Source organism: Hemiscyllium ocellatum, chromosome 5, assembly GCF_020745735.1.
Source record: "Hemiscyllium ocellatum isolate sHemOce1 chromosome 5, sHemOce1.pat.X.cur, whole genome shotgun sequence".
Lineage (NCBI taxonomy): Eukaryota > Metazoa > Chordata > Chondrichthyes > Orectolobiformes > Hemiscylliidae > Hemiscyllium > Hemiscyllium ocellatum.
Window position 1 is genome coordinate 82,807,891 of NC_083405.1, and position 23,302 is coordinate 82,831,192.

At 37.9% G+C, this 23,302-nt stretch overlaps 1 protein-coding gene across 1 annotated transcript; it reads left to right on the forward strand.

The window, feature by feature from the left end:
- The first annotated feature begins 222 nt into the window (after positions 1–222).
- LOC132816096 (lanosterol 14-alpha demethylase) lies at positions 223–22,269 on the forward strand. Its single transcript, XM_060825537.1, has 10 exons — positions 223–1,042; positions 3,219–3,317; positions 6,763–6,939; positions 10,617–10,743; positions 15,187–15,361; positions 15,957–16,076; positions 16,957–17,152; positions 18,595–18,690; positions 19,495–19,663; positions 21,216–22,269. The coding sequence occupies exons 1-10, from the start codon at positions 878–880 to the stop codon at positions 21,392–21,394; spliced, it is 1,503 nt and encodes a 500-aa protein (XP_060681520.1). The 5' UTR covers positions 223–877; the 3' UTR covers positions 21,395–22,269.
- Positions 22,270–23,302: the final 1,033 nt, after the last annotated feature.

The window sequence follows — 23,302 nt, forward strand, 5'->3', positions numbered from 1 at the left end:
AAGAAAAATGTTGATAAACGTAGGCCTGTATTGGGGCAGTACGCGTGTGTACAAGGGCAAGTAGAGAATCGCGGGGTATGGGGTGGGGGCGGGACTATCCACTGAGGGTGGGCCTCGTATTGTGACATCATATAGTCAGATATGGGTAGAGCGACGATTAGCCAATGAGAGCTGCAGAGTTGAGTGTAGCCAGTCTGTAGCCACAGTAGGGGGATTGGTCGCGCGAAAAGCACCATTCACTGTGTCAGTGAGAACGGCAGATTGTATCCCACTGGCTCAGAAAGGGAAATACTGTATGCCACTGCTGCTGAGGAGACATAGCGTAGCTCATTGCTTCAGTGAGAAAGAAATACTATCTCACTGGAGGGACATATTGTATCCCACTGCTGTTGAGGGGGAGGGGGCATAGTGTAGCTCACTTCCTCAATGAGAAGGACATACTGTATCTCTACCTCTGAGGGTTATACTGTATCCCATGCCTCTGAGAGAGGAATATACCGAATCCCACTTCCTCCGTGAGGGACATAGCCCACTGATCAGTGAAAGGAACATCGCGTATTCCATATTCTGTGAGGATATACTTTATCCCACTGCTTCAGTAAGAGGGATATTGTCCCGTTACCTCAGCGAGAGGGACATGGTATATTCTGCTGCCTCTCCGAGAGGACATTATCTCACTGCCTCAGTGTGAGGCTTCCTGTCCCTCTGTCTGAGAGGGGTTACTGCCTCAGTCAGAGGCCAGCGACCCGCGGATTCGCTGAGAAGATCATTGTTCCTCTACCGCAGTTCTGCTCCATTTCCACCAGATCTTCCCTGCTGTCACAGCTTCCTAATCTGCCGAAGTTCGCTAGTGCAGACGGGGAGAAAGAGGAGGAAGATGCTGCCACTGCTGGAGGCTGGCACCTCTCTGATAGAAAATGCCGTGGAGAGAGTGGCGGAGGGCAGTTTGACATCTACCGTGCTGGTCACTTCAGCTTTTATCTTGAGTGTGGCGTATTTCTCTAAAATGACTTTAAAACAGACCGAAAATCAGAAGGGTGTGGTATGTACGATTTTTTAAAATGTCCTTTTTATTCTTGCTTTTACATTTTGAAAATATCCATTCGGAACAATTAATGGGCATGAAAGAAATGCTGACAAGTGTACTTCATGTCACATCTTTTTTTTACCCAAGTTATTTCGTGTGTGAGCTAGTGTTCGATCAGAATTATAGCGATTCGTTCCTTTTTTCTAATGCGATCAAAATTAGAATCAAAATTCAAAATGTTTAATTGTGAAATAATAGGTTTGTTTTGAATGCATCTGTTGTTATGTTTGAATTAGTCCACTAATAGCCAGCTATGATGTAATGGTTTCCTTCAGGGTGGACTGTTCGCCGAAACTCTGTTGATGCCCATTGCCAAAGTCAGTGTAGGGTTCCACGATTCCTGCTTTGTAGTTTGCCTTTAATAAAAATATTTGTTGTTTTGTTGTAAGCCCACTTGAAACGAAGAGGGGCAAAATTAATGTACGGAGAACTTCATGCAGCTGATACATCAAAATGAAACTTCTAAAATAAATGAACAATTATAATAGACAACACATTAAAATATTACTGAGAAGATTTGCTGCTCTAGAAAATCTAAGAACACCACTCCTGGGTGTCATTGATTAAAATGGGGAAGATTTACATTTGGTCTTTGCTCATGAGAAGGTAAGATATTTCCTGAAGTGATTGCTAGTAACATGAGTGATGTTATGAAACTTTAACTGGAACTTAAAACTAGGTATCAAAAACAAAAACAACAAAAGTGTATTCCACCACAACATATAAGCCCCTGGCCTGGCACATCTCTATGCTACTATTGTAACTATGAAACTGAGTGCCCGAATCTTCTTCAATAATGTGTGTGGAGGAGCAACACCAGACCTATCTGAGAATTAGATTGGAACCTAGTGAAGTTTTGATGAAGGACAACATGTGTGCTCAATAGCAGGAGCAGATGTTGTACACAGCCAAGTGATCCTGTAAATGACAGTTCGGATTAAAACTTTGCTGTTCTACCACAATAGTTGTGAGCAGGTAAAGGACCAAAAGGAGGAAGACAGGGAACCTCCAAATGCATCACGATCCTCAATGACACTTAAACCCAGCCCATGAATGCAAACAACAAGGAAAAGCATTCACAACCATTTTCAACCAGAAGGCCTTAATTGGATGATCTTTCTCAAGTCCGTTTTATGGTCTCCACTGTCACAGATGCCAGACCTTAGTAAATTTGATTCACACCATGTGATGCCAACAAACAACTGATCACACTGGAAATATTAAAGGCTACAAGTTCTGATAAAATCCAAAATTCTGGCTGCTCCAGAAGAAGAATGCTTCTATCCAAACTGTCCCAGAATAGCTGCAGCACTGGGTCCAACTGAGAAAGTGGGAAGCTATTCAGTGATGTCTCTTCCACAAAAAGTAGGACAAATCCAACGAGACTAATTACCATTAGTGCATTCTTGCTTTTCAGCACAACAATGGAAGATGTTGGTCACAGAGGGAGTTGCAAGGTAATTCCTAACAGACAGTATGGTTAATTTTTTGGATTAAAAATACATTGTTAGCCTAGTGGGCAGGAGGATATAAAATGTGTCAGATGGACATATCATTAAAGGCAAGACTTGAAGTTGATAAGGCTATTAAAATGATAATTAGAGTGCTATGCAGTGTTAATCTCCACATGATTGCAAGGAGATGTGAGGCTTTCCAAAAAGTACAAGTAGGATAGTCCTTATTATGAACAATACAAATGAGAAGACTTGAAAATTGCAAAGTATTCATTCAAAGCATGCAGATTATAGGGTGATATAATATTAAATGAACTTATCTTATGATCATTGTCCTATTTATTGGGAGATTATTTTCAGTTGTTGAAGGGCATTTATTAGAAAATTAAATACAATTATTTTATGCGTGGTAAGTACTATTTGTCTTGATTTGTGAGATTGTGGAATTCACCCACATGTTATTAGTTGAGGCTGAAACTGCTAATGTTGAAGGTGCAATTGGGTCACTAGGTATAGGAACAGAATGGGTAAATGTGATCAGAATTATGTGTTTAGATGGTAGATAGATATTAACTTGGGACTGATGGCACAAATGAACTATTTCATGTGGTATCAATCCATTGTTTTTGATTACTATTTTATAACTGTTATTATAAGATTTTGCTTTTTTTTTTCAGAAATACCCACCTTATATTTATTCCAGTATTCCATTCCTTGGACATGCAATTGCCTTTGGAAGAAGTCCAATTGAATTCTTAGAAAATGCATACTGTAAGGTTAGTGCTAATTTCCCTACGTTGTAACACACAAGCTTAGCTTTGAAGCTTCTAAATGTACCAAAAATAGGAGTTGAAATGGATACATAAAATAAACTTGATGCACTGTTAGTGTGGTAGTCACCATTTTGAAATGTGAAAGAACAGCACATTTTCTTTTTCTTTTCTTTTTCTTTCTGCAGTACAATTAATGAGCAATTTACCAAAGTCAGCTTCACACTTCATTCTTTTTGCCAGGTGTTGTAATTCTGTTCCCATGTATGGTCTGTAGAGCGTGAGCATGTCTTAAAACTCTTAAAACCCATGTTTAATTCATGTGTTGCCTACTTGACCCCATGTGCTTATATGTAATATGAATAAACGTGCATTTCTGAGCAGAAAGGTTGGAGTAGACTCCTAATATGAGTTTAGCATTTCTTTGCAAAAAGAGGGAAGTTGACTTAAATGCCATGATCCATGATATATTTGTATTCCTTACTTCTTCCCTCCATCCCTGAGAACTGGGCATAATAATGTTAATTGTGCATACGGTTCCAGTTTCTCCCAATGCATGGTTTCTGTTATTACTAAAGTAGAGCAAAATTTTTATTAACTAGCACCTATGGGACCAGGAGTGTGCCGGTTCACCAAATATTAGATTAGATTTCTTACAGTGTGGAAACAGGCCCTTCTGCCCAGCAAATCCACACCGACCCACTGACGTGCACTCACCCAGACCCATTCCCTTACTATTACCCCTGCATCTAACACTACGGACAATTTAGCATGGCCAATTCACCTAACCTGCACATTTTTGGACTGTGGCAGGAAACCAGAGCACCCGGAGGAAACCCACGCAGACACGGGAAGAATCTGCAAACTCCACACAGTCAGTCGCCTGAGGCAGGAATTGAACCTGGGTCTCACTGTGAGGCAGCAGTGCTAACCACTGTGCCACTGTGCCGCCCACGGTTAATCAATGTGAAAACACATACTAAGCAATACATCGGATATACACATCAATATTATACTTTACTTACAACATAAATCACTGAAATAATAATGCACATTTGCCTTAAATAAAACTTACAGGCAAAGAGCCTTCTTATACCCTCAATTGACTACTCTGACGTCACAATAATACAGTAAACTTCTGGTATTTTAGATATATAAATTGTGCTGGTTTATAAGGTGCTGGCTAAAATAAAGTTTTCTGCAAATGGTTTAAATCCTTCCATAGAATATTGGATTTTGAAATGAAGATTGCACTATGGGTCTAGGTGGGGAGATGGAATGTGGAAGAAAGGTCTCTACCTATCAAACTCTTTGTGCTAAATATTATTTGCACTTTGAATTATGTACTCCTTTAAAACTATTAAAACTTTTAATGAGAAATGCAAATTTCCAATAGCACAACAAACTTGTTTACATTGTAAGACCAGATGATAATCTAGTATTTATATTTACATTATTAATTCTGATTTCAAGGTTGAAGTTCCTCTGCTGTGAACTTTCAGTGGACTGAAAGCATTCGCAAAACTGTTATTCCTAAATTTATTTTTGTAATGTTCCTGTTATCCATCTTTGTGTTTAGTTAATATATAACTGTGTCTACTTCACATATTTGCCTTTCTACTGAATAGGATTTATACTAATTGTTTACATCATTTGAAGTTTAGCTGTCATATTCTTTAAGGCTGCTTTTCTAATACATTTCTACAGAGGCCAAATTGAAGCTTTGTCTTTTACTCAACAGGACTAGGATGCAAGAAACTGAGTTGGGGGAGAATAAGAATGATAATTTTTATCACACAACAATAAAGTGTTGATAGGTTGGACCTTATCTTGGTCAAGCAGTAAGAACAGTTGATGGCTAACCCTATCTCTCAAACCAGGCTCTGATTGGTCAGAGTGTTGCTGTGGGAATGTAGCAGAGATTGGCAGATTCCATGACTCCTTTTATCCCAATGAGAAAGCTTCAATGAATCTATGAATTGTCTTTGCCTATGCCAAACAGGGTTCTGTGTTTTAAAATGTGTAACTTCTAGCATGTGCAATTCCATCACATTGGGAGCACAATTAATACTCTTAAACTGGTTTCTGTTGTAATTCTTAGCACAGTCAGTTTTATTAAATAAATGTCCAACAGTTGAATCACATGTATTGTTGGACATTGTCAACCATCTTCTGCAGAGTACAATGATTGGCACATTGCCCACCACTAATGATCAATGGGATGTGTAGTTTGATGTCATCTGCCAGTAACTGGGCCATGCAACCGACATACCTGGCATCAAACTGGCATTGCAACTCCTGTATCGGATTACTAAGTTGTGAGAAAGGAAACCTTTTTTGCTTGATGGCAATATCCTTAATGGAGAAAAGCACTTGAGTTTGGTTGCAACGTTTAGCCTGGGACAACTGGCTTCACTGCCCTTCAAATTTTTGAGATGTACTCCTTCAAATGCTGCCTTAATGTCAAGGGCAGTCAGTCTCAGCTTGTTTCTGAAAATCAGCTCTTTTGTTCATGTTTGAAGTGAGGCTGTAATGTAATTTGGAACTGAGTACTTGGCTAAGCATTGCTGTGCATGTTATTGGTGAGAAATTTCCCACTGACAGTACTGTTGATGACTCATTCCATCAGTTTACATAAACTACAACTAATGGTCTGATTCCAGCCTGTGCTTCTTGTATTTTTTTCTGTCATTGATATCCATACATGGCAGCAACTTCCAGATACTTTTATTCTTTGTAAGTTATTCCTGTAGATATTTCTGAAGTTATGTATAAAGTTAAAAACGTGGAATTAATTCTGAAATATTACACAAGATTAGATTGACTTGTAATGAGACACCCTGGTGCTGCCATTCTTAATTATTACCTTTCAAGGTTGTGCTCAAGCCAATATAAGTTGTTTTTGACAAGTATTCCATACACTCTGAATTTATTAATTATTTCTGTACAAATGGATAGTACATGTTTAGGTAATCCTGTTGGTTTTGTGTAGTCTAATCCCACTAACCAACATTGTAATTTAGTTCCACATAAAATCCATCTGTCGTGCCTGGTTTCATCCAGTTAATTTGATACTGATCCCATGGAATGCTGTCAGCAATTCATAGTTCACCTGGGTAACGGCTAATGCTGGCAGTTGTCAAGCAGATTGTAACATCGTCAAGTTGCACCCTATTTGAAAATTTAACACATCAATGTGTTGTGTTGTAGACATTAGATGCAGCTGTAAATTGCATCTTCAGAACTTTTAGAAGTTGCTGTTTTAAAATAAGATGAATGTGAACCAACAGAGTTGGAAAACCAGGTTTATATTTATTGGCGTGAATGCAGGCAATTATTAAACTGCAATTACGCGAATGTATTTTTTGAAGATAGAGTAATGTGAATTAATTTGGTTGTTTATTTTTATAGCATTTCTTAATCCATATTATTCTTTTTGTTTTTTGAACAGTATGGTCCAGTGTTTAGTTTTACAATGGTTGGAAAGACATTTACCTATTTGCTGGGGAGTGACTCGGCAGCTTTGCTTTTCAACAGTAAAAACGAAGACTTGAATGCTGAGGATGTTTACTCCAGGCTGACAACACCAGTGTTTGGCAAAGGAGTTGCTTATGATATCCCAAACCCTGTGCGTATGTTCGAATGTTGTAAAGCAAATATGATGCAAGTAACATGCTAGAATCTCAAGCCCACCTTGTAATTAATTTATTCATTTGTTTTGTATAGTCTTGTTTTGCTTTTGAAATATAGCTTGTTGCCAGTTTAGTTGCGGTAGTCCATGAGCATCACTTTCCGCATGATTTCAGTAATTGTTGAATATGAAACCAGCCTCATTAAAGAGGTAGTTAAATTATGAGTGTGAATTGAAGATAGCTGTAGGTTAAAGGAAGATATCGATGGGTTGGTCAGATGGGCAGACCAGTGGAGATGGTATTTTACTCTGATGAGTGTGAAGCGATGTACTGTGGAAAAAGAAACAGGATGAGGAAGCATTTAATGAATGACAGGACACTGGGTAGCTTAGAGGAACAAGAGATGATTATTCACATTTCCCTGAAGTCAGCAGAGCACATGAATAGGATAGTTAAGAAGGCATATAGGACACTTGCTCGGTGCAGACTTGATGGGGCAAAGGGCCTTTTCTGCGCTGTATGAATCTATGAATTGCACCAAACTGAAACTTCTTTTTCCCCAGTTTCCTGCAGAACAATTAATTCTTGTTACAAAAGAGCTAGTAAATGATCCTAGACTTCACTCATATTTATAGTCACATAAACAAGATGCTAGAATAAATAGAAATTGCAGGATAGAAAACAGCAAGTCTGACAGCGTCATTGAACAGAAAGTAAAGTTAATGTTTTGGGTCCAGTGACCCTTCAAAATTGATTGTAGCTAGGAAATATTATATAAGCTAAGGAAGGGATTGGGGTAGAAAGAAGGAGTTAACAATTGGTGGAGATGGAGCCCAGGGGAGAAGAAAACAATTGGGCAGACAAAGGAAGGTCCTCGGATGCTGCCTGTGCTTTTCCAGTACCACTCTAATCTAGACTCAAAGATAAAAGTCAACCTGGGAGAATGAATAGCTGCGAATGGGTGACATTAGTTGCTGACAATGGGACAATGACCAGGTCCCACAAACAACCCTACTGCCTGGAGTTTTGCTGTACCAAATAGCAAACAGCAACTGACTTGCAATCGCAGGGATGTAGAGATTTTTATACACCTTGTTCAGAGACGCTATAACTTTTTAAACTGATGGGACTTGAACCCAAGCCTTCTAGCTCAGAGGTAAGGACACTACCATTGTGCCACAACAGTCCCCATCCCAGAGATGTATACTTCAGCAATTCACAAAGCTTATTTCAGTCATGTTCTAAAGATGGGTAGTTCAGCTGCCAAAAGCCCACCTTGGTAGTCTAATTAGAAGGTCATTAAGCTAACAGCATAGCTTTGTCTTATCCAGAAACTAGGTGAAAAGGTATTTGTAAAAGCATGAGCAGCCATTTTAAATAATGGGTTTTGAGGTTTCTCTTTACCAAAATATGCCTGGAGGAGATGACTCATCTTCAAGCCATTCATGTCAGTTTGGTTTGGAACATCCATAAAATGGGGTTCAGAAACTTCTGGATATATGATCATAGCATCAGCTATTTTGAGTCAAGCAAGGTTGTTTGTTTTTTAAAGAATCAAGTTAAACACAGAAATAAAAATGTAAATAGTTTTCTTTGAGATTTCTTTTCATTCCTTCTGGCCATGACATTAGGATTCTAATAACTGATCATTCAAATGTGCTTGATGCTGCTAAACATACTCAGAAACAGCCACTGCATATAGGAAATACTCCCAAATCTTTTGGTTCATGCATGCCTACCTTCCATTACAAGTTAATTCCCTGAGTTGCAGTTTTGCAGAACTTGTATGTAACATCATCTCTGTCAGATATATGTTGTCATCCTTTGTGTCAGCATCAAAACATTAATGTCATACTTTATTTGATGATGTTTCTCAGCTGACTTGATATTTCAGTAATAGCCAGAATTTATCTCCAATGATTCTCAGCTCTGTCAATTTATTTCGAATGACATTGCTAATGTTTCGACTTTCATCAGGAAAATGGTAGAAATGATTAACTTGCAAAAGATATCACTTTTGTAGTTATTAATTTTGCTAACCGTGATCATTGAAGATGGAAGTCACATGACACCAGGTCATAGTCCACCAGGTTTATATAAAATCACAGGCTTTCGGAACACTGCACCTTTGTCCCTTCGCCGGTGTGACATGTGACTTCTGACTTTGTCATCCCCAGTTGACGCATCCATGTTGCTATTTAAGACGCTTCTGATAAAACGTGGTGGAAGCTGAAAGCCTAACTAATCCATCAGCCTGTCTGCTTCCATTTTCATTTTATTTGAAAACATTATTAAATCTTCAACGGGATGTAATACATTGTGGAAATAGGCATTGTGATTTTGATACAATTAATGTTGTTTGTGTCTTGATCCCGATGTCTGATTTGAGAGCCAAGTTTTTCCTCCTCTTCAGTTACTTCAGTGCTTGCTAGCCAAAACTAAATGAAATTATGGGAATTTCACAGTGTGACAGCCTTTTATTCTATGCTAACTTTTCAAGAGAGCTGTCATGTTTTGTCCGACATGCCTTTTTGTCCATAACTCTATAAGTTCCTCATCCTGAAGTAGTTATTCATTTCCTTTTAAAATCATGTAAAAGCTCCCACCACCTTTTCAAGTCTTGCTGATTTAGAATCCTGCTTTTGAGTGAAATCATTTCATCTTGTCTCCCTCTAAATCCTAAAATGAATTTGAACCCATGGCCTCAGATATTGGTCTCCTATATTACTTATAACAATACTGTACTTTTTCCTCCATCTACTCTGTAAAAATCTTGAAAACCATTATTAAGTTATCTCTTACATTCATCTGTTCCAAGGAACAGGGTCCTAATTTTTCCAAACGTTGTTCATGTCTGAAGTCCCTGATCTATTGCAATATTCTGATAAACACTAATCTTTGTCATTTCTAAAGTTTTTTTATATCTTTCCTGAATTTTGTTACTTAGGATTGTCACAATATTTCACACCAGGTAACGATTGCAATGTGCCTTTGGTATCATTAAACATAAGAAAGAGAAGATGGGAATAAGAAGGTTTTGGCAAGCTTGGCTAATTCAGCAGAGAAGGTTCATTTAATTGATCCTGAGCATAAAGGGATTATCTTATGAGGAGAGGTTGAGTAGCATGGACCCATACTCATTGAAATTTAGAAGGCTCAGAGGAGACCACATTGAAGGGAAAAACAAGATTCTTAGAGGGCTTGTCAGGATAGATGTGGAAAGGTTGTTCCCCTTCTGGGTGAACCGAGAACCCGAGTATAATCTCAAAGTAAGGGGTTGCACATTTAAGACAGAGTTGAGGAGGAAATTCTTCTACAGAATTCTTTACTGCACAGGGCAATCTCAGTGAGGCTAACAGTTTGCTCATGTGGGATGTGCTGTAGCTCGGATGGCATTCTGTTGTACCAGGATGGTTTAAGAGCAGAGGCACCTGAGGACAGAGTAAATGAAGTATTACTCTGCCATTACCTTCACATGGGAATGGCCAGCAATGTATCCAAAATAGGAAATGTTTAAACTTTGAGGCAAAAAACATTCCCCTCACAGTTGTTTAAGAAGAAGCTGTTCCAAGTTAGAGGATAATTTCTTTATAGCATTGACTTCTTTTCGTAAATGAAAATTGCTCTGATAATTCTTCATCAGTTTATTGTTGTTACTTTCTTGTCTTACAAGATATTCTTGGAACAAAAGAAGATGCTCAAAACTGGTCTGAACATTGCTCAATTTAAACAGTACATCTCTCTGATTGAAGGGGAAACCCATGAGTATTTTAAACGCTGGGGTGATAGTGGAGTTAAAAGTAAGTATTCAGATATTTCATCCTCATAATTGTGCACAAAGTGCCAAATTGTTAATTTTGACCAGTGAAGTTATTTTGCAATTTTGATTAAAATTTGAAGGCCATGTGTATGTTATAAAATCTATGCAATTATCAGCACATAACTCGTCTGATACTGAAAGAAACCCATGCGTAATTTCACAGGTCACTGAGCAAATATAATACTGAGCATAGCAAACTTGAAGATCCCATTTTATTGCTAGGTCTGTACTTCATTTAATGAACTTACTCATTTGGCATATTCATAGAGTCATACAGCATGGCACCAGACCCTTCAGTCCAACTCTTCCATGTCGATCTTATCCTAAACTAAACTAGTTCTATTTGCCTGTGTTTGTCCCACATCCTTCTAAACCTTTCCTATCCATGTACATATCCAAATGTCTTATAGATGTTGTAATTGTACCCACCTCTACCACTTCATCTATCACCTCATTCCACACATGTACCATCCTCTGTGTGATAAAGTTACCTTTCAGGTCCATTTAAAATTTTTCCCTTCTCGTCTTAAACCCATACATTCTAGTTTTAGACTCCCCTAACCTTGGAACAAGACCGTGTCTACTCCCAAGTTGGCTAATGCCTATTTAAACCAAGCAATATGAATTTTGATGCAAAGCTAAATTGTTCTTGGCTGTGGCTACTTCAGAAGTTTCCTCCTAGCATGCCAGATTCTGGTATCCTAATTTATGTTGTTGTGGTTCTGTTCGCCGAGCTGGAAGTTTTTGTTGCAAACGTTTCGTCCCCTGGCTAGGCGACATCATCAGTGCTCTGGAGCCTCCTGCGAAGCGCTTCTTTGATGTTTCTTCCGGTATTTATAGTGGTCTGTCCTTGCCGCTTCCGGGTGTCAGTTTCAGCTGTCCGCTGTAGTGGTTGGTATATTGGGTCCAGGTCGATGTGTTTGTTGATGGAGTTTGTGGATGAATGTCATGCCTCTAGGAATTCCCTGGCTGTTCTCTGTCTGGCTTGTCCTATGATAGTAGTGTTTTCCCAGTCGAATTCATGTTGCTTGTTGTCTGCGTGTGTGGCTACTGGGGATAGCTGGTCGTGTCATTTAGTGGCTAGTTGATGTTCATGTATGCGGATTGTTAGCTGTCTTCCTGTTTGTCCCGATACCCAACATGAGCAAAACTAATGTAGTTTACAAAATACCATGCAAGGACTGCACAAAACACTATATAGGACAAACAGGAAGACAGCTAACAATCCGCATACATGAACATCAACTAGCCACGAAACGACACGACCAGCTATCCCCAGTAGCCACACACGCAGACAACAAGCAACATGAATTCGACTGGGAAAACACTACTATCATAGGGCAAGCCAGACAGAGAACAGCCAGGGAATTCCTAGAGGTATGGCATTCATCCACAAACTCCATCAACAAACACATCGACCTGGACCCAATATACCAACCACTACAGCGGACAGCTGAAACTGACACCCGGAAGCGGCAAGGACAGACCACTATAAATACCGGAAGAAACATCAAAGAAGCACTTCGCAGGAGGCTCCAGAGCACTGATGATGTCGCCTAGCCAGGGGACGAAACGTTTGCAACAAAAACTTCCAGCTCGGTGAACAGAACCACAACAACGAGCACCCGAGCTACAAATCTTCGCACAAACCTTGAATCCTAATTTATGCCTTATGATTGTACACTTGGATGAGCTATTAACAAAGGACAAAAAGCCAGTAAAACATGTGAATGATCTTCAGTGTTTTTCGGTTTTCTGGCACAGTTGGCAATGCTCCTCCTTCTAGGCCAGCTGGTTCCATGTTCATGTCCCATTTGCCTCAGAGGTGTCATAATCTGTTTGAACAGGTTGACTTAAAATACCTGTAAATATGTTCCATGCTCTTTCCTGACTATTTAAAATTGAGTATCACACCTGAGAAAACAAAGAGACAAGGTTTTATTTGACTTCTGAACCTAAATATTGCTCACCTCTTGAGTGAACTTATCAATCTCAATTCAAGAGCAGTTCAACTTGGACCTCACCTCATATTCAATGAAGACTAAACACACATTTTGCCATTTAAGTGACATTGATTCACTTCAGCAGCAGAATAGTATGCATTATGTATTGAGCGTGATCCTTTTACAATAACATACCAACCAATTTTACATATGTAATACCATGGAATATCTACCAGCTTAGAACACAGTGCTTAATGCTTGTTGCTGACAAATGGGTGCACTTTTTTCGGCTGTAGTCATGAATGGTTAACATAAGCAACAAGCTCTGACATTAATTAAATCTTGAAAGAGACTTTTAAAAACTCATCCAGAAAATCTGACCATCCTATCTTTTTATGTTTTGCACAGAAAGGCACACTCTGAATTTTGTTTTGCCATAACTTCCTCCACAATGATTTCCTGCCAGCCTAGCAACTTGAACTGTTTTGAAGCTTGACAGACTAGCAGCCACAAAAAGCAAACATAAACATTCTGATTAACTATTGAATTGTTTGGTTGGATATCATCATGTAATTTGTTTACAAATTCACAGGAACAAAATGGTTACTACTTAACAGAGTGTCTGTTCCTATACCAATATAGCTGGTGTATTTGAAACATTGTAAGATTAGTAGAAATCCCTCACCACGAGAGAAAATTATTGTATACGGGAATTGTCTCCTTAAAGTTCACTAATTTAATATTGTTTTACTTTACTGCCATTAATAAAGTAGGTCACTATACCTGTTAAAAGTTGACTTTTCCAGTCTTGAAATCCCTCTTGTGACCCAGTCCCTGTTTTCATCCTCTGGTCTTACTTTTACCGTCCCTTGTCCATTGCTAGTACTCGGCATTTCCCTTGTATCTCCTGTTCTACTTGCGACTTGCCTTACCGTCAGTATATCTCCTCCTAGCTCCTTTTTAAAAATGAATTCATGGTATGTGGGTGTCACTGGCTGGGCCAGCATTTATTGCCCTTGATAAGATGTTGGTGAGCTGCTGCTTTGATTTGCTACAACCTATATGGTGTCGGGAGACTCACAATGATTAGATTAGATTAGATTCCCGACATGTGTTAGGGAATGAACTCCAGGATTTTGACCCAATAGCACTGAAAGAACGATAATATATTTCCATGTTCGGATGATGAGTGGCTTTGAGGGGACCTTGTGAGTGATGATGTTCCATGTAACTGCTGTCCTTGTCTTGATGGTAGCAGTTTTGGGTTTAGAAGGTACTGTCTAAGGAGCCTCTTTCCACCTTCCTCTTACTCATATCCATTGCCAATGCTACTTTAGCTGCTGTTTTAATTCCATTACATTCTGCACTTGCAATGAATTCCTGATCTCCATCTAGTTCCAGACATTGGTCAGTACTGTACAAACAGTCCTGGGACTTCACTGGCTACCTGCAATACCAAAAACAATAGCGACTGCAATTTAATATTATTTAAATTTTTATTGCATTTTTTTTTAGTTTTATGTTTATTCTAAAGATTATTTTGCTAATGAATGTCAGCGTCTAAAATGTGCAGCATTTCCAAAAGTAGCTCTGTATTCCCTTTTATATTTATTAATTTATTTTGTTTGCAAGTTATATCAGTGAGCAATGCTCAGTACTCATGATATTCTTTCATGTCATTATCAAGACTATTATTCATCTCTAATTGTCCTTGAACTGAGTAGCTTAGTCAGCCCTATCACTGGTCATTTCAGAGTCTTTGTGAGTCTGGTGTCATATGTAGGCCAGACTATGTGAGGATGACACATTCCCTCGAGGATATTAGAGAACCAGACGAGTTTTATGAAAATTGATAATTTCACGGCAGCAATACTGAGACAAACTTTAAATTTTGCATCTTAATAAATGAATTTAAATTCCACCAATTCCTGTGATGAGATTTGAACACCTGTCCCCAATGTACTAATCTGGATGAATGCAATCAGGATTGGTAGTCCAGTGATACAATGCCAAGTTTGGTTTCTCTGGGCAAGAAATGTCCAAACTCAACTTTTACATAAGATCCCATAGAAATCAATGTTTCATTTAAAGTCGTGGTCCTCAGGACCAGGGGTACACCTTAAATGAGGATTTGTTCAAAGCCAAAGGGGTATGAATCTGCAAGCATGGGATGAGATGTGGAGATGGATATTGCTTTTTAAAGTGTTGAATTTAGCACACTTGACATTTTCATGGTGAGAGCTGGCAAACTGTTGATTGTAATGATTAAAATTTCAGGTTTTTAGGATTCCAAATACCTCCATGCGTTACCTCCAAGTAAGGATTTTGATTAGCTTTCATTATGGGAAATGTTACGTCCAAAAGATCCATATGTGCTTGTATTAATACCAGTATATTATTTCCTAGCATAAAATGTTCGAACTCAAAACACATTTCTTATTTAATGACTCTCTTATTTGCTCTGTCATTTTATTTTTTAGATTTGTTTGAGGCTTTGTCAGAGCTGATCATTTTAACAGCTAGCAGTTGCTTACATGGGAAAGAGATACGAAATCTGCTGAATGAACAGATTGCACAGCTCTATGCTGACCTCGATGGTGGATTTACCCATGCTGCCTGGCTTCTTCCTGGTTGGTTACCTCTTCCCAGTTTTAGGTAATGAATAGGAGGCAAAGTGGCAAAGCCTGACCCCTTAACCAAACAATAATTGTTTAGAAAATGTTAAAGGAGAATTCCCATGTTTAAAACTAATATTGTGTGTGTCTTAAGTTTATTATGTATGCTTCCTTGTGAATCTTCTGTAGCATTTCTTATCAAATGATTACACTGTTCTAAAAGAACAAAAGTTACACTTCAGAATATAATCTGTTAGGCTAGTACATAATGCTTATATACCATCTTATTTTTTTGGGCGGGGCGGGGGAAAGGTGGGGGGGGGAGGTGGGGTGTTGCTGCCAGCCTGAGGAGCTAGACCCTGGTAAGCAGAAAATACCTTTATGAAATTTGTACCAAAGGAGGAAGAGGAAATACCAAGTTCTAAAATGGCAGGTAGAGCTAGAACATTTGGCTGAATGCAGCTTGAGATATTCTTGATTAGTTGGATTTATGCAAATTGATTTTGCATCATGTTTTCGATTAATGTTTTCTAGCTGGCACATGTGTACTTTTGTCATCTTATTAAGCTTTGTAAAAGTTTTATATACATTTTTTAATTTTTAAATCATCAAAACATTCCTGTCTTTCTGGATAGGCGGAGGGACAGAGCGCACCGAGAAATCAAGAATATCTTCTTTAAGGTAATCCAGAAACGCAGAGGTTCAAGTGAGAAGGAGAATGACATATTGCAGACCTTATTGGAGGCCACCTACAAGTGAGTGTTATGGCCAAGTATGGAAGGGTGAATAAATTGTTCTTGTAGTTGGAATAACAAAGTTTGAATTTTTAAAAAGGTGGTGCTTTCCAAATCAGTATTGCTGTGTTTATCAATCACTTTGGTTCTCCTCTGTTTTAAAAAAAAGTGCATCTGTTTTTATACTGTGTGCGCAATAGTCTATAAGGATAATAATCTTTCAACAGATAATTGGATATGTCGTGAAGAAAGAATTTGCATCGGTCTAGAAAAGCAGTTGGTTAAATGACTGTATATGTTGGAGATCTGAAGCAAAAACAGAAATTGCTCAAGAAACTCAGCAGGTCTGATTGCATCAGTGGGGAGAAAGCATTGTTAATGCTTTGAGTCTGGTGACTGTTCATTAGAACAGTCCTGATTAAGAGTCATCTGACTGGAAATATTAACTCTGCTTTCTCCCTACAAATGTTGTCAGAACTACTGAGTTTCTCCAGCAATTCCTGTTTTTGTATTAGAACATAGAACAATACAGCACAAAACAGGCCCTTCGGCCCACGATGTTGTGCTGAACATTTGTCCTAGCTTAAGCACCTATCCAAGTACCTATCCAATTGCTACTTAAAGGTCACCAATGATTTTGACTCTGCCGCTCCCACAGAAGTTATTAATTAGCTCTTATAAACAGCAGGCATGATGTTGTGAATAGACTCTTCTGTTATCTGTAACTATGTGGAAAGCAGCAACCTTGCACCCACTACAACCTAATTATGTTGAGTACGTTCTGAGGGACTTTTGTTTAAGAGCAGCCTCCTAGTCTGCTCCTACCAGCTAAGGTTAATGTTATATATTTCATTTGTTTCTTACTGAATCACTGCAATTTACTTTGTTGTATGTTTTCCAGGGATGGTACCCCTCTAACTGATGATGAAATTGCAGGCTTGCTTATTGGCCTGTTGTTGGCAGGGCAACATACTTCCTCCACCACTAGTGCCTGGATGGGATTTTTCTTGGCTAAAGACAAAGAGCTTCAGGAACGTTGCTATGCAGAGCAAAAAACTGTGTGTGGAGAGGATTTGCCACCACTACACTATGATCAGGTACATGCCTGATCTGATCTGTGAAATGCAGAAAGATTTGTAAGCAATGACTGTTTAGCAGATGAAAGGTTAAATACACATTGTACAACTTACTCTGTGCATTTATGCTTGCATTTTAACACAACAGATCTCTCTTGGATTATTGTAGTTTTGTCTGGGGAAATGAACTTCATACATAGGTGGATCCACAACATCTGATTTTCTACCCATTTTTAAAAGGAAAGAATGCTCATATTACTTGTGTCCTCAAAACTTGCCCTTTGTTACTTTCATATTTTATTAATTTGTTTTCCTGCTCAAAAGTGAAGAGTGGAACATAGAAACACAGAATATTGAAAATAAGAGCTGGAGTAAATCCTCTGAACCTGTTTCACTATTCAAAATGTTCATAGCTGAGCATCTAACTCAGTACCCTGTTCCTGCTTTCTGCTCATATGCTTTGGACAATTTAAGATTATTCCATAATCATTTGTAGATTTATACTGTACAAAACATAGCCACATTCCTTTTATTAATCTATCCCAAATTAAACCAGCAAATCTCTTTAACCTTAAAGCGCTGCTGTTAATATTTCTATTTCTGTTTTAATACTGGCATAACTACTGAATTCTGAAACTTGTTCAGAGATATTATTAAACCTCTCTGGAGTAGGTGGGAATTGAACCCAGAACTCTGTCTGGAGGTAAGGATATTAAAGTAATCGGTGTCCTTTCCTTCTGAGCCATTTTAGACTTGTGGATTTGATAAGAGAAATTCAATATAGAACCCAGTAATTTTCTTTGTTTTGATTTGTCCTTTAAATTATTTAATTGAATCAGTGCCTTGAATAGATTGTAATTATTGTAGCAGGAACCTGAGCAAGCATTTGCAACTTGGGAGTGATCCATTAGTCCTCTATAAGTGTTGCAAACCACACTTTTTCTTTCTTTAAGATGAAGGGAATCTGTTAAGAGGAAAGGTTAAGTAAATTGAACCTATACCCATTGGAGTTTGGAAGAATGCAAAGTAATCTTACTGAAACTTCTAAGATCTTGGGACACTTGGCAGGTTTGATGCTGTGGAAATGTTTTCCCTTGTGGCAGAGTTTAGAAGATAGTGTATAGAGTTTTTTTTACTTTATAGAGTTAGTCTGTGGAATTCTCTTCCCAGGGAAGCTGGGACCCTTGAATATATTTCATGCATGTTTTGTTAAATAGACTTGATTAAGAGTCTAGGATTACTTGGGGCTGGTAGGAAAGTGGAATTGAGGCCACAATCAAATTAACCATGATCTCATCGAGTGATGGAGCAGGCACAAAGCCAAATTAGCTTCTCCTACTTTTAACTTTATGTTCTTTCATATAATTGTAAAAGAAACTGGTAAAATTAATAATGGTCAAGGTCTGGCCTGGATTAGATTTACTGCTGCACAGTCAACATTGTGCTTTTTGTTTTATTTGTAGCTGAAGGACATGAACTTGTTGGATCGCTGTTTAAAAGAAACGCTGAGGCTCCGTCCTCCAATAATGACAATGATGAGAATGGCAAGAACACCACAAGTATGTAAAGAGCCTGAAGGAACAGTACCGGTACAATTGGTATTGATTTTTGTTTAGAAATGTCATCATGGATTTTGTGGAGCTGAGAGCTACTGTACTTCTGATTGTGTGTTTTTCAACTTGTGATTCTGTTCAGAAAAAAAGTCAAATATTTGCTAACAACCACAAAGCTTTTCAGTAGATTTACTGGCAGTTATTTGTTTGCATCAAAGAACAAGTTAGATACATATTAATGTCAAGTGATAACTCTGTGAACAGGTGTAACCAACAATTATTCTCAACCATTGCGCCCTTTGGATCAATCAATCAGGATTGAATAATTAGAGTGTTTGCTGGATAATCCATTGTTCTGTGTTGATAACTAAAATGGCCCCAGGTTCTATACTGAGTCACTAGGGTGGCAATGACACTTTGCAATTGGCTTCAGTGTTCAAAGGGTGGGAAAGATCAACAATATATCACTTGACATTTGTGTTTGGACATATTTGTTGCTGCTTCACAGTATCTTTTGCCTTAATTTGATCTAAATCTATTAACTGTTCTCCTCTTGCCATCTTTCTCCTTACTAATTCTGAGTTTAATTTGGATAGACAATTTTTTTGCTTACACTTAGTCAATTAAGGATCAATAAGACCTTAATTTGTGACAAAAAGCCATTCTTTTTGTGCTATTGAAATACTTAGCAAGATTATTAATTAATTATGAACATTTTCATTCAATATTCTACCACTCTTTACTTCTAATTAGCAATTATATGAATGAGCTGAGAAATATTTGTAATCCTGAGCTTTAATTACTTCACAGACTGTAGCTGGTTACACTATTCCTCCTGGTCACCAAGTGTGTGTGTCTCCTACTATCAACCATAGACTTCAGGATACTTGGACTAACAGGCTTGATTTCAACCCAGATCGCTTTCTTCAAGATAACCCAGCAGCCCTGCAGAAGTTTGCATTTGTACCTTTTGGTGCAGGTAGGCTTTATTGGTCTCGAGTGTTTTGTGAAACTTGAGAAGATTAGATTCCCTACAGTATGGAAACAGGCTCTTTGTCCCAACCAGTCGACACTAACCCTCTGAAGAGTAACCCATCCAGACCCATTCCCCTATATTTACCCCAAACTAATGCACCTAACACTATGAGCAATTTAGCATGGCCAATTCAGCTGTACAGCTTTGGGTTGTGGGAGGAAACCAGAGTACCTGGAGGAAACCCACGCAGACACTCAGAGAATGTGCAAACTCCACACAGACAGTCACCTGAGGCTGGGATTGAACCCAGGTCCCTGGTGCTGTGAGGCAGCAGTGCGAACACTGAGCCACCATGCCACCCTAAGAAAACAAAAGCGATGGTTATCATACAGAGATTTAAATCTCTGGGCAGAATAACTGGAGTAGATAGCTAATGAACTAACATACTGTAATATTTTAGTTTATGTTGGCCCATCCTATCAATTTATTCCATACAGGAAACTCTTAATCCTAGAATGAACTTTTCAGATGATAATGGCAGAGCAGTCATGGAGTCCCTACAATCTGGAAGGAGGCCCATCAAGTTTGCATTGACCCTCCGAAGAGCATCCCACCCAAACCCAGACCTCAGCCTTTCCCTGTAACTCACTAATAGCTAATCTGCCTAACCGGCACATCTTTGGAGGGAAACCAGAACACCCAGCAGAAACCTATGCGAGAGTGTGTAGACTCCACACAGAAGCAAACCTGATTCCCTTGCACTGAGGCAACAGTGCACATCACTGAGCCACCTGCTACTGGATCAAAATTAACAAAGGATCAGGAAACTATTAAACATTTTTTTATAGATCAACTTTCCTCCTAACTGACGTATCACCAGATTTTTTTCCCTTTATGAAAGTGCATTGTCAACTTCAGTCTGACTTTTCCCTCTTATTGTTTAGGTGCTAATTTGTAACACCTTAAATGAAAAATCTGCTTTCTTAAGTAAATTCCTTTACAATTTTGCAACATATGTCATTGTTCAGAAATAAACTCCAGCCCAATTTTGATTTTTTAAAAAATAACATCAGTTCCTGACTCACTAAATTGTTTGCTGCTGTCGAGGCAAGAATGAGGAGCAGCGTAAATAGGCAGAAGGAATAAGCTGGATCCTGGGGATAATATTAGAAGCACAATTTGAGAATGAGGGAGAACGAGAAAAGAAATGACTGCACCTTGGCATGCCATTCGGCTAATGTAATGTCATAGTCAGACCAAGTGAATTACTAATGTTTACTACACTTTTAGTTTCAGATGCTGATCACCCAATCCACTCATTTGACTTGTGCAATATTTTCTTCTAATTCAGTACATTACCTTATTTGCTCTTTTTTAAATCATCAGGTAAAGCATGTTAATAATGGTTTCATGGGTTACCCTAGATCTTATAGTTTTTGGTTTGTTTTTAAATCCATAAGTAATCCAAAGCATCATAAATCACTGAGGAAGTTCAGCTATTGTCTTAATAGTTTTATTTATCACACTTGTAACTTTCTTTCTTTTCTCTGTCTAGGGCGCCATCGTTGTATTGGAGAAAACTTTGCATTTGTACAGATCAAGACTATCTGGTCCACTTTAATTCGATTGTATGAATTTGATCTTGTTGATGGATACTTTCCAACAATAAATTACACAACTATGATACATACCCCTAATAATCCAGTAATCAACTACAGGAGGCGAATACAATGAGAACTGGATTAATAAAAGTAATTTTATTGTATTCAATTACTCATTAAGGTTTTGGCCCTAAGATTTATTTCACTGATCTGTTATAGGTACACAACTAAAATGTAAATGAAATAATTTAGTACTGATTATTTATATGTAAGATGGTACTGTACACCTATTAATTTCATTTTTAGAATTTTAAAACCCAACTGGTGAGAGACTTTCCCAGCTTGTTTCTTACAAAGTAAGTTCCTTGTGCTAAGATTCTGAATCTTGTTTCTATTAAACAAAATCAAATCTCATTAGACTTCACAACAACGTCAGATCTTTTAGTAAATTACATGCTTTATTGGTTTACTCAAATTTAAAAAATGAATGTGGGTCCTGTTTTGGCAGTGATTTATCACCAGACATTAAGCAGCTGATTCAGGCCACTTGTATTTTATTGATTTTATGAAGTATAATTATGCCCCATCTTCAAATATGAAATTTTATGTTGACATAATTTGACATTTTAATTTCCCTTGTGACAATTATTTTTAAATAAGTACATTGAGAAAATGTAGTAATTTCATTTTTATTGTGGTTTTCTTATATGGAAAGTGTGGGAACAGGGTTCTAGCATGAATATTAGAATAAGTAATTTAATATTCATTTCATTATAATTATTGAATGATAGAATTTGGACAAATTTTGGTATTTCTGAAAGGCTATATACCATGTTGAAAGTTTGAGTCATATTTTCCCAACCTCAAGTTGCAGTCACAGTTTATAGCTTCAGCTGTCTCGTTTACTTGTAATGTTGGATAAAATAAACAGTTGTCTAATATGCCAGATATTTTGTGATTAATGAAAATTGTTTCAGTGCAACTGTCTACTTCAAGGGGACATTCTTAAAACAGTCAAAGTCCAATATACTTAAATATTGAAAGTTAAAGTAGAAACTGGTGAAATTGTTACTTGGAGGAAATTAAGTGAATCTACTGATAACTTTAGTATTGGTATTTCTTATGATAGATTAAATGATAGGTGCCACTTCTTTAGCTGTAGAAATAAACTTTACAGCCAGGCAAGAACAGACTCTGGGTTTACAAAGGTTAGAGTAAATATGTGCTTTTAGAATGAAACAATTGTGTTCTAAGCAAAGAAAATTTTAAAAATTTGTCTCACTTTCCATTGTTAAACACACCGGCTCAGATGCTTCCTGCAATTTAACATGTAAGCTGGCTTTACACACTGCAGTTAGGTGCATAGGTTGTATAGGTGTTTTATATCCAAGTCCAGGTGAGGACGTTTTTTAAATTTAAAAAATTCCAAATGATACAATTACTTTCTATAATGTGGAATACTGTTTGTGCTAGATGTATATTTTGCAGATTTTAAAAATTCATTCATGGGATGAGTTCATTGACTGAGCCAGAATTTTGCCCATCTTTAGTTGTCCTTAAGATGGAGGTGGTTAGTTGCCTTTTTGGACCACTACAGTTCATTTTGTGTGGATATACCCACCCATATTGCCATTAGATTGAGAAGATTGGCATTTGCTTTCTTTCAAGAACAGTAACGTGAAACACATTTATCATTGGGAACATGGTAAGCCTAGCTGAATTGCTCCTGCAGAGACCCAACACAGACAAGATGGGTACAAATGGCCTTTTTCTGTGCTGTAAATATTCCACGATTACATGTAATGTATTTACTCCCTCCATGACCATTAACATCTAGAAAGACAAGGGCAGTAGATACATAGGAATCTGATGTACAATTTTCCCATCAAGCCACTCACCATCTAGATTTGGAAATATAATTACTGTTCTTTCAGTGATTCAAAAAAAAAAGCAGCTCATCACCACCTTTTTGATAGCAAAACTAGGAATGAATAAAAAAAAATCTTATCCCAGCCAGTGATGCTTGCATTCCATGAATGAA